This window comes from Patiria miniata, unplaced genomic scaffold (assembly GCF_015706575.1).
Source record: "Patiria miniata isolate m_02_andy unplaced genomic scaffold, ASM1570657v1 HiC_scaffold_17, whole genome shotgun sequence".
NCBI classification, from domain to species: domain Eukaryota; kingdom Metazoa; phylum Echinodermata; class Asteroidea; order Valvatida; family Asterinidae; genus Patiria; species Patiria miniata.
Genome location: NW_024037055.1, coordinates 2,755,262 through 2,770,872, shown reverse-complemented (window position 1 = coordinate 2,770,872; position 15,611 = coordinate 2,755,262). Strand labels below are relative to the sequence as shown.

At 40.0% G+C, this 15,611-nt stretch overlaps 3 protein-coding genes across 4 annotated transcripts in view; all 3 read left to right on the top strand.

Annotated features, from left to right (window-relative positions):
• Nucleotides 1-1,634: 1,634 nt before the first annotated feature.
• LOC119723972 (galanin receptor type 2-like) lies at nucleotides 1,635-2,744 on the top strand. The gene has a single exon (XM_038194895.1). The coding sequence runs from the start codon at nucleotides 1,718-1,720 to the stop codon at nucleotides 2,672-2,674; it is 957 nt and encodes a 318-aa protein (XP_038050823.1). The 5' UTR covers nucleotides 1,635-1,717; the 3' UTR covers nucleotides 2,675-2,744.
• Nucleotides 2,745-4,012: 1,268 nt separating this feature from the next.
• LOC119723971 (beta-3 adrenergic receptor-like) lies at nucleotides 4,013-4,963 on the top strand. Its single transcript, XM_038194894.1, has one exon. It carries the CDS (start codon nucleotides 4,013-4,015, stop codon nucleotides 4,961-4,963), a length of 951 nt encoding a protein of 316 aa, XP_038050822.1.
• Nucleotides 4,964-10,405: 5,442 nt separating this feature from the next.
• LOC119723442 (multidrug resistance-associated protein 5-like) overlaps nucleotides 10,406-15,611 on the top strand; it is a 29,485-nt gene continuing 24,279 nt past the window's right edge. Inside the window, exon 1 of one of the 2 annotated variants that reach the window (XM_038194100.1) lies at nucleotides 10,406-10,449. The gene's annotated coding sequence lies outside the window, so the exon portion shown is untranslated. Of the gene's footprint in view, nucleotides 10,450-15,485; nucleotides 15,542-15,611 lie in introns of those variants that run through there. The other variant, XM_038194101.1, reaches the window with a different exon arrangement.

The window sequence follows — 15,611 nt, the reverse complement described above, 5'->3', positions numbered from 1 at the left end:
TACCACTCTACTTCTTTTACATTAATTACCTCGTATATAAAATTGCTGACCCTCTTATCGATACAAAATTCGCAACAAACACGAATGATGCATCATAGCCAGCAATGGATCAGTTCAAAGATCTATGCGTTGTGTTAATTCTGTTCGAAACATTTTGTGAAATGAAAATAACAAACTCTTCTTCGTTTATAAAAACGAATGCGTGAATGTCTAATAATGAGAGGCTTGATTTTCATTATTTATAAGATGGAATTTTTGCGTCGGGGTGATGTAAATCAAATTAGGTTTTGCCCTTCAGGAGGTCGTAGGTTCGAGTCTCACCCGAGTGATTTTTTCCAAGTTTCACTCGGGAGGTAACACACTGAGTATACAGTGTTTATACGTCGGTGAAGGGCAAACCTAATTTGATTTGATTTTCATTGTTATAGCATAGGCTTAGCCAGCGGGGGGTGGGTATTTAACCTCCCCCCCCCCAATACTTTGTAAAGACTGCCCTTTTCCATTCAAATGCCCTTTTTTCACCAGCGCTTAACACCCCCCCCCCCCATTATTTTGTAAAGAGTAGCCCTTTTTTCTGAACAAGTGCCCTTTTGAAAAAGAAGTGGTGCCGTGTTTTTTGCCATCGGCCGTTCCGGGTGCCATTTTTTTTTTAATTTCGCGTATGTATCGGCCTGAAAAGCACCATATAGTGTCCGTTAGTGTACATAATCGTCGGTTTTGAACAGCGCCCCCATCGACAGATGGTACCTTGGGAAAAAAAACAAAGAAAATTATTCAGAGCACTCCTGTTCATAATCAAATTTGAGGTGAAAACTTAGCGGAGTAGGTCTGCTTGGGTCTAAAAGCATTGCGGTAATCACTAAAGACTTCAATACAGATGTAGGCCACTGGGTTTTAGTGGTTGGGCATTTACAATTATTGTGCTAGGAGGAAATTGAATTATATTTTCTTCAGCCTTGGCAATATTACAAGTTGGTAGTTCAGGAATAAGGCAATGAGTTCCGACAGCAATTTTTTTTGCGGGAATTTATTTGCAATCTTTATTCCAAAAATAGGGTTGACATTTTGATTGCTTTATTGACTTATTCCCAACCCTTTCCCAAAAGTATATCGTCCACATTTCAATTTAACTCAAATTAAATTTTAGTTTGGCGTGTTTGTTTCTTCCGGACTCTTCTTTCAGTTCCTCTGAAATGGAGAGGAAATTAAAACATCGCCCTGGTTGTTTGCAAGAGAAGTTAATAATTGGTGAATGAAATTCATTATCGTAGCAATATTCCCCATGCAATTATCATTTCCCCTGATAAACACGATTAACGTTTAGAGGCCATTTATTTCCCCTTTTGTGATGCGATTGTTTTCACCGCTGCTATTTTTCCAGGTCGACATATTTCTCTGCTCAAATCAATTCGCTTTATTAAAGGAGCAAGGACAACCAAAAATTGACTTCGACAATTTTCATTATAACCCGGCCTTGCCGTACAAATTATCACTGCAGTAATAGGTTTGCTAGCCGACGCTTTTCACGAATTGATTATAGGACAATAAAACTACCGTCCTCTGTAGAAATTGGTTATCAGATTTAGACTGGCATACTATTTAATAAAAATATATATCGTGGAATGTTCGATGAATGTCGGGGGTAAAGAGCAGTTGCCCATAAAAAGCAGCTCTTTTCCGCGCAGTTTGCTCAGATCGAGTAGGCTACGCTACAGACATGGCTGAAGAAAACTTGGCACTTCGGGTTTTTCAGACCTTCGTTGGACTCGTAGGAATCTGCGGCAATGGTTTGGTGTGTGTGGTCATCGCTAAGGTTCGCTTCATGCACACCCTGACCAACGCCTTCATCTTCAACCAAGCCCTGATCGATCTCCTCGGGTCGTTGCTCGTTTTGCTGAGCAGTCTCTTACCAATCCCCGACCCGATACCTCCCGGAGCGAGCGGAGTACTTCTCTGCAAGTTGTGGGTGTCCAACTTTTTCATATGGGGACTGTTCATTGCTTCAACTTTCAATCTAGCGGCAGTGACTCTGGAGAGGTACCTAGCCATAGTGTTCCCCTTCAGGTACCAATTGTTGGCCACTCGTAAGAAAGCCATAGCCGTCATTCTCGGCGTCTGGATCTCAGCCTTTCTTTTCAACAGCTACGGTCAGTTCATTTATTACTACGAAGCCGGTCAGTGCAAATCGAAGCTAGTGGCCCATCCGCAAGCTCTTGGTGTGGCCGTGTTCGTCGTGACGTACTTCATTCCCGTTATCATCATGCTGATCGCCTACGTCCACATCGCGGTGATTCTCAAAAAAGGAGCTGGCAGAATTCAGCCCGGACCGGAGGCTGCCGGTCCGTCTACCGGTCAAGCTCCCGAGGGCCAGGGGGAGTCGCTGATGCGTGCTCGCCGTAACACCTTCAAGACCCTTATAATCGTCTGCGTGGCGTTCACTGTGTGCTGGACGCCTAACGAGGTCATCTTCTTCCTCTTCAACCTTGGCGTGGCAGTGGACTTCACCTCTGTCGTCTACATCGTGTCGGTTGCATTTGTTGCTTCAAATAGTTGCCTGAACCCGTTCATATACGCCATCAAGTACAAGCAGTTCCGGAAGGCCCTGAGAACTCTCTTCGGTAGAAGTGGGGAGACATTGCAGCCAGTGACCTCAGTTAGCAAAGACTGCGCCTAGTGCATAATAGGATGCATTGTTTGGATGTACGAATTATCACTGAGACTTTTTCTGTATATAAAGTAAGATTGTTTTCATGCTTTCACGTTAAATTTTGCAACAAATGGTGCAACCAATGTCACAAAACCCCCAACATTTTTTTAATCGATTTCCGTTGCGGATTTTTTTTAGCATAGGGCATTCTCGAACTATTGGTGGCAGCACAACTGTACGTTATGGCATCTTTTGATGTTGTTTTGCTTGAAACTAGGGACTAAACGATTTATTAAAAAAAATCACTAGACTTTTAGATAGAAATACTCTGAAGAAAAAAAATCAATTCAGTCGAAATTCTAGTGAACATTTCACTCTGTTCTCTTGTCTCGGTTTGTGGCAGTGAATTTTTACTCTGTGGAAATAAGACAGTACGACCAAAACCGGCGAGTCACGACATTCTCTTGTTATTTTTTGCCGGAAATCATCAAAGATTTCAAGTCGCTTCTTTCAGTGCTCTGAAAAAAAAGGTGCTTGTTAAATCACCATTATTTCATCTGGCACACTATGGACAATATGCTTTCCTCATCAAAATGTGCAGACGTGTATACCAGCGGCAGCCATTATCCACGTTGGCACCAGTATGGGCGGATTCCACTAATGAGTTTGGTTAAAATAACAACACAAAATGGCAATACATGTATAACCAGCTAGCTTTTTCGAGCTGCGTGCGTAACCCATACCTGCACCACATTGTTGTAAAATACTAAACGTCAAATGTAATTCAAATCTTCGGACTAATTTAGTTCGGAGCAATTATGAATCGCCAGTTTGAACCATATGGCATTTTTTTGGGTGTAACTGTTTTCCCGCCGATCCACTAGCCACGAGTCCCATTGTTTGATATTCAATTCAATTTTCAGGGAATAAATATACTGTGGCGCTGTATGGTCTAATTTTCAAATCTTAACGTAATTATGTTGGGAAGGGAGAATATCCCCAAAGCTCTCCTCGCAAAATGCAATTTCTTGGCAAATAATTCGGATTGTGCAAATAATTCACAGGATGGCAAACCCAATAATTCGCTAGTTCGTCAGCAAGTACAAATTCAGATTTCTACATAGACTGCGTCATGGCGCTAATTACTTTGTTTTCCATTCTCTGGAGTTGCCTGGCTCCTTGGAAAGCGTAAGGAATGGATACGTATAATGACTACGTTCTCGCTGAAAATTTTACGAAGCTTATTAAATCACCAAGTTGATATTTGCGACAGGATGAGACTATAAATACAGGATGTACAGGGCAGGGTCAAGCATTTGGTTTTGAGGACTTCAACTTTTCGAGTAACTTGCGCTGAGATTCACGATGGCTGAGCAAGCGACACGGGCATTTCAGTCAGTTGTGGGAATCGTTGGGATCTGCGGTAATGGTTTGGTGTGCGCGGTCATCGCTAAGGTTCGTTTCATGCACACCCTGACAAACACCTTCATCTTCAACCAAGCCCTGATCGATCTCCTCGGGTCGTTGGTGACTCTGCTTCTGAATATCGTACCAATCCCTGATCCGATACCTCCTGGGGCTACTGGAGTGTTTATCTGCGCTATGTGGGAAAGTGGCTACCTCCAATGGGGACTGTTCACCGCATCCACATTCAACCTGGTCGTCCTTACTCTAGAGAGGTACCTGGCCATAGTGTTCCCTTTCAAGTACCAAGCACTGACCTATCATAAGAGAGCCATAGCCGTCATTTTTGCCGGAATTTGGGTGTGCGGATTCCTGTTCAACGGTTTCGGCATCTACCTCCGCTACTACGAGGCTGGTGAGTGCGTGCTGAATCCGGTGGCACACCCAGAAGCCCTTGGCGTGTTTATCTTCGCCTGCCGGTTCTTGGTACCCTTCTTTGTCATGCTAGTTGTCTACGTCCACATCGCGGTGGTCCTGAAGAAAGGAGCTGGGCGAGTTTTGCCTGCACCGGCGGCTGCCGGTCCATCTACCGGCCAAGCTCCCGAGGGCCAGGGGGAGTCTCTGATGCGTGCTCGCCGTAACACCTTCAAGACCCTCATGATCGTCTCTACCATTTTCGTCATCTGCTGGGCCCCGAGCGAAGTCAACTTTTTCCTCTTCAACCTCGGCGTGGAAGTCGACTTCAATTCGCCCATATTCTACATTATGATCGGGTTAGGTGCTCTCAACTGCTGCCTTAACCCGTTCATATATGCCATCAAGTACAAGCAGTTCCAGAAGGCGCTGAAAGTTGTCTTTTGTAAGAGGGGGGACGAAGCTTCACTTTCAACAGTAAGTACCAGCCGCAACTGATCGAGGAATCTTCTGATTGGAAACTTAATCTCAGATATAGTGTTTAGAAAGTTCATGTAATTAGTACTGTAATCAGTAATTACGCGTTTAACTGACCATGCACTTGTTAGTAGTTTTTGAGATGTGATGCGCAAGAAGATAAAGCAAGATGCATTTTTGTAAACTTTGACTTAATTAAGAAATTCTTATCAAATTCATGAACACGATGGATCCCATAAAATATCGCGTTTTTAAGGTCATCGCATCGAGACCTATCACGTTTTGTTATAGCTTCGAGCTCTTCTTTTTTTTATTTTCCTTCTAGTAACTTTTTCTCTAAAACCCTCTTTAATGGCACGCTATATGACACGAAGACCCTTCTTGCGTTCTCCGCGCACCGAGTCATATAGCCCACTAGTATAATGGAGGTTGTAGCAGCGATTCATTAGGGATGCGTTCGTTTAGCTGTCTGTGGAGGTGAGTTTGTCTTACATTCACCGTGGACTTGTGAACAAAAGATGTCCACATAATGCAGGTTGCGTTGACGTTATGTGGACTAAGCCGTGTCCACATAACGTTTCGCCCTTTCTGGAAAACAGGTTTCGAGGCATTTTTGGGTTAAGTTTATCTGTGGCAGAATAAAGAGAAACACTATAGGGAATCATAGAAAAAAAATTGGGTTGAAAGAGTTTTCACAGTTTAAGTAAAGTTATTTTTTGTACCGAGTCTTCTTAACTACACGAAAACAAAGGAATGTCCACATAGCATATGTAAAACAAACAGGGGTGTGCGTGTGTAAAGACACAACAAAGTGCACAATAGAGTGCCTGCAGGTCTCATGAGTAGACGTAAGTCTACTTTCCAAACGAGCGGCATAACATGACTGCTTTTTTGTAGCTTGAATTATTTTCAAATTTAGGTATTGTAAGAAAGAGTAGGCTACACATTAGGCCTACGCCGAATCGCAACTACAAAGATTACACATCCATGTAAATCGTCACCAGAAATCGTTGAATTCAAACGAAGTTGAATGTGGCATAAGGATAACTTAATGTGACTAAGTGCAATGTAAAATCGAGCAGTACATATTCGAAGACGTGCAGGTATGAGCCGATATTGTTGTCTTTCAATTTTTCCTTCCTTATTGGCTTACAAGCAAAACAGTTAACCGTGCCATAGGGTGCGTTCGTTTAGCTTACTCGTGTAAGTGAAAGTTACACGAGCCCGTTCGATTAGCCATCACGTGATCCTCGTGTCTGCCCCGGTGTCATAGACCATTGCCCCAGCACGTGAACGGGTCTCTGATGGCTACCCGTGTGTGTATGTGATGTGAGCGGACGATTTCGTGGATAGGAAGATTAAAGATGGCGGAATCTTGAATACGAAGTGGGTATAAGTGGAGAGATTTATGACACAAATATTGCCCATTTTATTGAAGGTGCTGCATTGGAATTAGTAATAATCAATAATTCAGAGCACGTGCTCCGATTTCAGCGATTGTTGATCTAGTTACAGTGATTAAACCTAAATTTGCAAGTGAAGCAGGCGACATTATACCAGGGTATGTTTACATTTTAAAGTCCCGCCCAAAACAACCTTTGACCTTAATTTTCAAGAATGTCTGGGCAAATACACTGGTTGTACCCCCGTGTATACATACATAATGTTTACGTTACATACCTAGTGTGGACATTCCCTTGCTGTCGTGTAGTTTACAAAAAGCTCTGAAAAAAATCGTTTTACTCTCACTGTGAAGACATTTCAACCCAATTTTTCTCTATGATTCCCTTTACAGTGTATTTCTCTTCATTTGCCACTCATAAACCTAACCCAAAATGCCTCTTAACTTGTTTTTCACCAATAGGGAAACACTGTGTGGACTTGCCCAAGTCCACACAACGTCGCCTCTACCTGGTTTATGTGGACCGCTTTTGTTCGGAAGTCCACACTCAGTGAATGTAATGCCTACCCACACCCCCACAGACAAACGGTGTAATGCACAATGTATAACCTTTCCTTCACTGTATGATATCATATTTTGAAATACATATGGGCGATATGACACATGCAGTAAACTAAACTGTACTGACGTATTTATCTAGAGATGTGGCAAAGACGGTGTAGCGTGAATATCCGACTCCATGAAATGTGGACTCATTGGTATTTCTGCGCACGCGTGAGTACGATACTATGCTATTTTTAGGATCGTGTCGGGAGAGTGACCTGTCACGTGCGAGGGATCAACCAATAATAGGGAAATAGGGGTCCGATTTTCATAGGAGTCGGATTTTCATGTGACAATGGTACCCAGCGATAAGGTGTATACGGATCACATGTAATTGAAGTACCCCTCAACGTTGAAAATGAGCCAATTAAGAAGGACATATGGGCGCCATCTTGCCTTATGCCAAGTGGCATAAATTGATGTATATTCAAGCAGTGCACAGCGCGCGAGAACCAGCGAAGCGTCCTCCACACGTTCTCGTTTAAACTTTAGGAGTTAGAGATTTACGAGGTTTCTCCTCGTCCATATATAGAGCTGAACTAAGCCCAACCTTTCATGTTATGCAGGATCTCTTAGTACGAAAAACCCTTATGTTTTTAGTTGACAATTTCGTGCGTTAAAACTTTAAAGTAGATCCTGAATCTCTCTTCTTCGTTTTCATTGTGAAGAAAGGAAGAGAGAAATTTAAAAAAAAATTTTGAACAAAAAAATGAAAAGAAAAAGAAAAGAGAGAGAAGAGAATATGAAGAAGAGGATAATACGTTTTAGTCTGTGATCGTTGGTTGCTTGACATTGTGAGTTATTGTCATAGAACTATGCAGATAGAGTTATCGAGTCTTGATAATTGGATAAAACTGTCACTACGACGTACATAGGTGATCGTCAACCGGTTCATTGCCCCCAACTGAAAGGTGTCTGGCCTGAACACAAAACACGAGGACCCCATCCAAATTTGTTTTGCTCTCGTGGTTGTTAATGATATTGATAATAAAATACTCATCTTTGACTCATCCTGCCAGGTTAATGATATCAAGGTCTGTATATTTTTTTGGAGAGTGTTTTGTCTATTCATAGGATTTTGCGTCTGGTAATGTGCTGTAAAATTGATTAACACTTCTCTCACACAATTGAGAGAGAACCACGAACTTTATTACGAGATGTAGAGGAAAATTTACAAGATGTAGAGGAAAATCATAAGATTGTTCGTCTGGGAATGTGCCGTAAAATTGATTAACACTTCGCTCACACAATTGAGAGAGAACCACGAACTTTATTACGAGTTGTAGAGGAAAATTTACAAGATGTAGAGAAAAATCATAAGATTGTGAGCGAAGAGTTAACTTAATTAACTCTTCGCTCACACAGTTGATAGAGAATCACAAACTTTATTTCGAGATACAGAGGAAAGATTATTAAATCAAGGAACCAAATGTCATAGGCGACAGCACGCATGCTCCCAACATAGACATTTTTTTTCTCATATCTCTTGCCATTCATTGTGCAATGTGATTCACAGGATTTGGAAGAAAGTATACTGAACATGTAATGAAAACATTAGTTATGTCGATACTGTAGGGTCACCAGACTTAAACTAAGATTATATCTATCATAGACTCACGAGTGTTGTATGTAAAAGGCACGCGTGTGTTAATATAAAATGGACATCGTTTTGTTTCGTACATGTGCTATTTCTCACAATGATTAAGATGATTATATTGGAAATATAACATATTTTAACCAAACAAACTATATTGTTATTCTAAGAGCACCCGACACTTGTATAACTCGTTATCAAGACAAGATAAATTATAAATGTATAAAATCACAGACTATAAAATCACAGACTATAAAATTGCTGTCAATATTCATTCGTAGCAAGTTCTGGATAGTTTAATTTCATTATGAGTAGTTTAAATAAAACATTTGACGTAGGCCTATGCGTCACAATATATTTTCACAGTTGTGTGTAGTTAATTATTCAACTTCAAATGTTCAATTGAATTAAAGGTATAATCAGTCATTGTTTAAAACCATTAACAGCATCATTCATTATCCCAATGAGCCAATGTACTGATGACGTCACACTTTATTTACACGTGTGCTTTCCTATGGGAGCCTGGCGGGGACGGCGGTTTCGTAGCCCCATAGAAAAGCGCACAAGTAAACAAAATAAGACGTCATCAGTAGTTCAGTACAGAGGCTTACTGAAACACCGAAGATGTCCCACCCGAGTGATTTTTTTCAATTTTCACTCGGGAGGTAACACACTGAGTATACAGTGTTTATACGTTAGTGAAGGGCAAAACCATTTTGATGCACACCGGAGATCTTAGAAATTATCATTTAATTTCAACTATCGATTTGCTCTTATATTCTTTAGAACTGGTTATAGGAAATAATATGCCATCAAATAAAATACGTCCTTTGAAAATTGAAAGCGAAGTGAATTCAATGACGTCATAAACAGCTACCGTAAACCGGAGTAACTTTGGCATCCTGGGTAACTATAGCAGAAGTTACCCCGTACTGTTTTATTATTGCGCGGTATAACGGACAATTTTTGTGATAAAATTGATTCCATAAAAGTCATTTGTAGAAAGAATATTTCCGTATTTCAAAGACTATAAATATTGTTATAATTGTATAAGTTTAGTTAATAATACCAGTTTTCTCCATTCTGATAACCTGCAAAAGTTTGCCCGCCGAATATACGGGGAAACTTTGGCAGTATATACTAGGAGGCTCTTACTAGGTTATATAGTTAATAGGTCCAGGTGTAAAAAAATAGTTCACAAATAGTTTGGGACATGTAATATTAGAGGAAAAAATATGCCAACGTTATCCCAGTTGACGGTAGTCAAGCCTTAAGGCTTGATGCTACACACATCACTTGTGTTTTTTCTTAATTATGCAGGATGTCGACTATTCAAGTCAAATGATTGGTGGCGTCCTATAGTGTGAATCGTTATTTTTTGGCAATTGATGAGCGAATCCCAATCAGAAAAAAGCAGACGAAATTTAAACCTCTGGCTAGTTATACGTTCAGTTGTTGAAAAGAAGATTGGGACATTATGTATTTAGAATGTATCGTCTGAATAAATTGAGATATATCAGCACAAAACTGCAAAATGGTTGTGGATCTGATTTCTCAGGTTGTTACTGAGGCTTTATTTTTTTTTTACTCCTCCCAAAACACCAAACACGTGCGCGTGGGTTGAACTTGGCCTTTCACACACTGCCCTCCAGGTCAATTTTGATCGAGTCAAAGTTTACGATGTTAAGCTCTCTTGTCGCTTCACACGCTTCACACATGCAGTGGTATGGGTCTGACCCTTGACCTCGGCTCCTGATTGGCTAAGCTGTTCAGCATACCTCGCATAGTAGTGACTTCGTATGTGTGTCACACACTAGGGGTACAAAAGTTACGAGGTGAACCTGTTGCTTTTGAACTTGAGTCTCGTATTCCCTCTAAGGACCACGCGCCTGGAAACACGAGTCACTGGTAAGTGCTTTTCTTTCCCGTTTTTATACTCCGTTTGCAGATTAAAGTTGTGTTTTGCATGGCTGTAGCATTCGTGATGGAGTGAGTTTTCAAATTTCCATTTTCTCGGTTGGATGGTCACGGTGGTTCCGTTGTCTATCCTTTCTTAAAGTGGTTCGGAAGTTTCGGTAACGCCCACTTTTGTTATAATTAACACCGATTAGGAAGATCAAACGTTTGGACCAAACATTGTTCTTTTTAGTGGTTAGGTAATTAGGCCTATTTGGGAATGAGTATTTTATTTCATTTTTCATATACATATATATATTTGCATGTACTGCCGGAAATTATTAGAATGGTTCTGTAAAATCGTAGGGCCAGATAAACCCACTGAAAAGAGATCAGCGGATAAACCCCGAACTATGAAGCTGAAGTTCAAGCAAAGCTATCGTTTTATTACTCCCTGCTTAGTCGCAGCGGGATCGAACCTCCATAACCTTGGGCATTTTCCAGCAGGACACTGCGTGTACATGGTCTTTGGAGATTAGGTGTTATTTATATCCACGCGTCTGCAACTTATTCCAAAACTTGAAAGATTTCTTTATTTAAATTTATATTTTTTTCTATGTTTCCAAAGGTGTTAATCGGTTCGGTATGAATTAGGTTATAAAAGAGAAATCGGTTTCTGCTCGTTACGTGACATTAATGAATTGTGCATGCTTCACAAGATCTTTCTTCGTGTTTTTTTTTAAGAACTGAGTAAAATGAGAAGTAAAGAGAACAGGAAGAATCGGAAAATGCTTCCTTGCTCCATAAATCAAATATTTGAAAAGTTTTTCTCAACTTAGTAACTGTACTTGAAAATAACGTAATGTTGCTGCCAACCGAGTCCGCTTCTCTGTCTAGGTTAATTAGCCAAAGTTAAACATTGGGGGGGGGGGGGGGGGGTTTCGGGTAAAATATTTGTCAAAATTAATGAGGTCCCCAAAGGCCTGTGTGTCCGCACTCAGATCGGAGACCATAATATAGAGCCTCAGCCTTATTTGACTTTCTTAAAGACGAGAGAATGGTCGAAAATGGTAGTAAAATGTACAAAGAGGTTTTACCAAAAGAATTGTGACATTTGTCAATAATTATTGTCGGTAATTATTTATTTATTCATTTATTTATTCATTACATTTATTTACCCAGGGTATGCCCAAACAGTTGAAAACTGATTATGCATGTGTACACATTGTATCGATGTCTACTTGTTATAATGTCGTGTAATAGTACACTTGTTTGTGACCCGCATGCCGTAATTGTAATGCAGGCCTAGCCTCAGATTTACGTGAGAGGTCGTACGGTCTGTAGTTCATGAAAAGCCCACCCTACATCTGCCTATAGTAAGCCATTGATGTACACTGTACATGTACATTGTGTACATGTATCCGTATTATACAAACGTAAAGGATCGCTCTGAATCTCAAGATGCATGGCTACTTCCGATTTCACTATTTTTGCGCTTTTTTGGGACTCCGTCAGCAGCGCGGCACAGCAGGAAAGTTGACCGCACGAAAACAACACTGGACCGGTTGGTTCATTGCGAGGTGAAAGGTCAGGTGTAAATTTGTGGAAATTGGGGCAAAAACAGGTGTTTTGGGTGGAGGCAGACAGCTTGTCGGGTGTATGCATGGGAGTTTTGTGTTTGCTCTTGTCTTTTGGTGAGAGACACACCCTAAGATGCTAAAACTGCACTGCCGGTCGATGCTTAAAAAAGGTTTAACAGATCTGATAATAAACGCAAGTTCGCTTGATAACTTCTCTACAACTAGTACAAGTGCTCAAACTATAGAGCAAGGATACACGCTGAAATGAGTTGCACAACGATGATCAAACTACATGTTCAAAATAATGAAGTTTTAATTAGTGTGTGTTAATTACCAAACGAAAAACATGGACTGATTCTACGCAGCGCCACATGGAGGGACAGGGGCTTCACACAGTCCGTACGTGGTTAAACAGGGCATTGAAGGGTTGAAAAAAGGTTAGATATTGTCGTGTTTAGGCTACAACAAAAAACAGAGGAAAGAAAATTAATACTTAACGCTTTTTTCAGTTCTCTGAAAAAAATATAACAAAGGACCGCCTTCGAATCGTTAATCATCACAGTTTTGTTTAAGCACGGCTGTGAGACCGTTCATTAGAATGTTATGTTTTCTTTTGCCTATCAAGTAAAAATATACAAGCACCTTTAAACATAGGCACCGTTACTAATTGTGCCTATGTTTAAAGGTGCTATACATGTTACTCGAAAGGCAAAAGAAAACAGAACATTCTGATGAACGGTCTCGCGGCCGTGCTTTAATTTACTAGTTTGTGGTTCGTCCGCCCACGAAAACAACTTTATTTATCTCAATCTGAACCGTCATTACAGGTTCCAAAGAACATAATGTACAACCAACCACACCCTCGTTGTTTGTATCCATCGCTGATGTATTGCTTGAACATGAATAACGAGCGAGCTACATTTTAATTTTAAAGCGGCAGTGTTCGGGACCCTTGATAACGGTTAAAGTGGGTCGAGTATTTGTTGATTTCTATTTATGCAATCTTGGGCGATCATTTCGACGGTGATTATGAGTGATTAATATGGTCGAGGTCAGTCGGCAGGGCAATCACTGGCTGTAGTTGTGGTATCAGTTTGGGGCTTGCATGCATGGTGCTTAAATATTAATGGTTTGGAGTAAAAATCTTAAACGGGCGTGGTTTAATACGAATTGATTAGGGTGGGGTTCATTTTTGTGGTAATTAGGGTTGTCATCAGTTTTTACATCGTCACTTGCAAAATATGCTTGCTTGGAATTCCGTGGTCTGAAACTAGGGTTTTCATACATTATTCGGAAATTTACATCGACCGAATGGATAGCTATAGTTATATTCTAAAGAAATCTAAACGATACCACAACTAACAAATGTCCCTTGTTATGACCTTCCGTAATTTGAAGAAAATTGATTCTATAACGAAAAACATTTCATGAAGAGAAAAAAATTAACTTGTAACAAATTTTACTGCCAGTATCGAGAGTGTTATATTTAATATTTGCGAATATACGACTCCATCGAGCATATCGCTAATGTCAAATTTATGGCAATACAATCATTGCAAATTAGAAAATCCGTGCCTGGCCCAATCTGAAATCACGACCCGTCTGCGAATGCCCACTGGCTGAGTTGCCACCCTGATAACCAACATTTGTCTCCTTTATCTGTCTTAATATGGGCAAACTCCAATCTTTTTCGGGGCCTTGCCCGATTAAAGTCCGCCAAGCTAAAGGAGATCTCACGACAAAACGCATTTCTGCCAGGTCCTATTCACCTGTTACCGTGATCGAACTTTGAATATTTTAGCTTTTCTCTGGGTTTCGTTATCAAAAATCTGAAGGTATTGTTGCTTTGATTGTTGCTGCCCGTTGCTCTATCTGTTTGACCTTATTGTCAAAGTCCTGTATTTGCATACGTTTGAACAGAGCTGAGCTAATTGCTTTCATATAATTGTGACACTAAGCGTATTAAAAAGTCTTATGAAATAGTAATTTGACAATAAATGTTACTCCAAAATCAGTAAAGGGATTTAACAATCCTTATGTTGAGCAAATTCCATTACAAATTATGTTCAAATGCGCATTCCAAAATTACATTAAAATACAATTAATATTTTAGAAATACACACAAAAATAAAATCATCATTCCTTCAATAATATTTCCGAAAAGCACACACGATAGAATCACCATATATTAAAGTACCGTTAAATAAAAAAATTACATAAAACAATTACAGTTAAAGATGTGCCCACTAAATATTCATAAAAGCTTACTGAAACAGAATGTGTTAAAAAAAAGTGCTGTCAAAGTTTCATTGCTTCTAGCAGTTCTAATGAAGTAGGGAGAGCATTTCAAAGTTTTGGTGCCGCACACTCAAATGCTCGATCTCCTAAATGTATTCCTCATTGCACAATAATTGAGAAGTGGATGAATCACCACCAGAACTACGAAGATTATAATGTGAAATACTCCGTTTTGTATAATATGTAGTGCCTTGATCAACAATACTGTGGATACGCGCGCTTTATAATGTTTATAATGCAGTGGAACATATTTTTGACATAACGCAGCGCTCAAAATCCCCCAGCAACTTCAAAAGTGTTCGATTACCCCAAATTTGATTTTGATTTGCCCAACACCCTATAATTGCAACTCTCTGATAACAATAATTACTGTCAAATGTTTTCTTGCTTAGGGATTAAGTTAGTCTTGCGTTTTTCAAAGTAATGCATTCACCTAATTAAGTTCCACGTCTGTGCATTTTGGGTGTGGCATCTCAGAAAATAATAAGTTTGAAGTTCATTATTTTTTTCATTAGGAAAGTTATGAGTGGGAAGGATAATATCTGCAAAAATAAAATTTATCAATTTTCGGGCGTATTTTGGAGACCAGAGTACGGACATAGCAAGTGTTAAATTGAGAGTTTGACATTTTTCTCAAGGGTGGTGGGGGACAGTTCGAACTCACACAAACAATCTCGAATTCTAGAGATTCCATACATGCGGGGAGACCACAGTTGCTTTAATGCCTTAAGTTATATGAAAATGGAGCTTGGTCTGAGTATAATGTGAGATTATTGTTTGACTTTGACTAGAGTTGATTTGAGTTTCTTCTCTAGTTACGTTCTGTAAATATTCAGAGCTGAATGGAAAAGGTTAGAATGTTAGATGTCAAATAAATGTGACTTTAGCTGTTCACGTAATCGACTTAAAAGAAAGGAAACACTCAACAAAGTTGGCGTGAGTGAGAAAGAAAATTGGAATGTTTGTTTACTATTTATACATTGAATGGGCGTATTGTTGCATTTGGGTACAAAACCACTATCTTTGGGGCAGGGACCCGAACTTTGGCTGAGTTTAGTTAACGATTTACCCGCTCGGTAGACCGCTCAGTTCACAGTGCAATGGGTGAAGTTGTTTAATGATAACCTATAATATAATGACTGCTCAGTCAACTTCAAGTCACTCGGTGATCGGAGTCCGATTTGGGCGTTTGGTCTTTTGGTATACGGGACAGTCTATCTGATTTGGTAAGTCGGAACAAAAGATTCTTCTTTCCCTATTAATTCATTTATTTGGGCAAGGAATTAAGAAAATGCG

What these genes read in the sequence shown, in the direction of transcription:
- LOC119723972 (XM_038194895.1), top strand. Translation starts at nt 1,718, where the DNA reads ATGGCTGAAGAAAACTTGGCACTTCGGGTTTTTCAGACCTTCGTTGGA.
- LOC119723971 (XM_038194894.1), top strand. Translation starts at nt 4,013, where the DNA reads ATGGCTGAGCAAGCGACACGGGCATTTCAGTCAGTTGTGGGAATCGTT.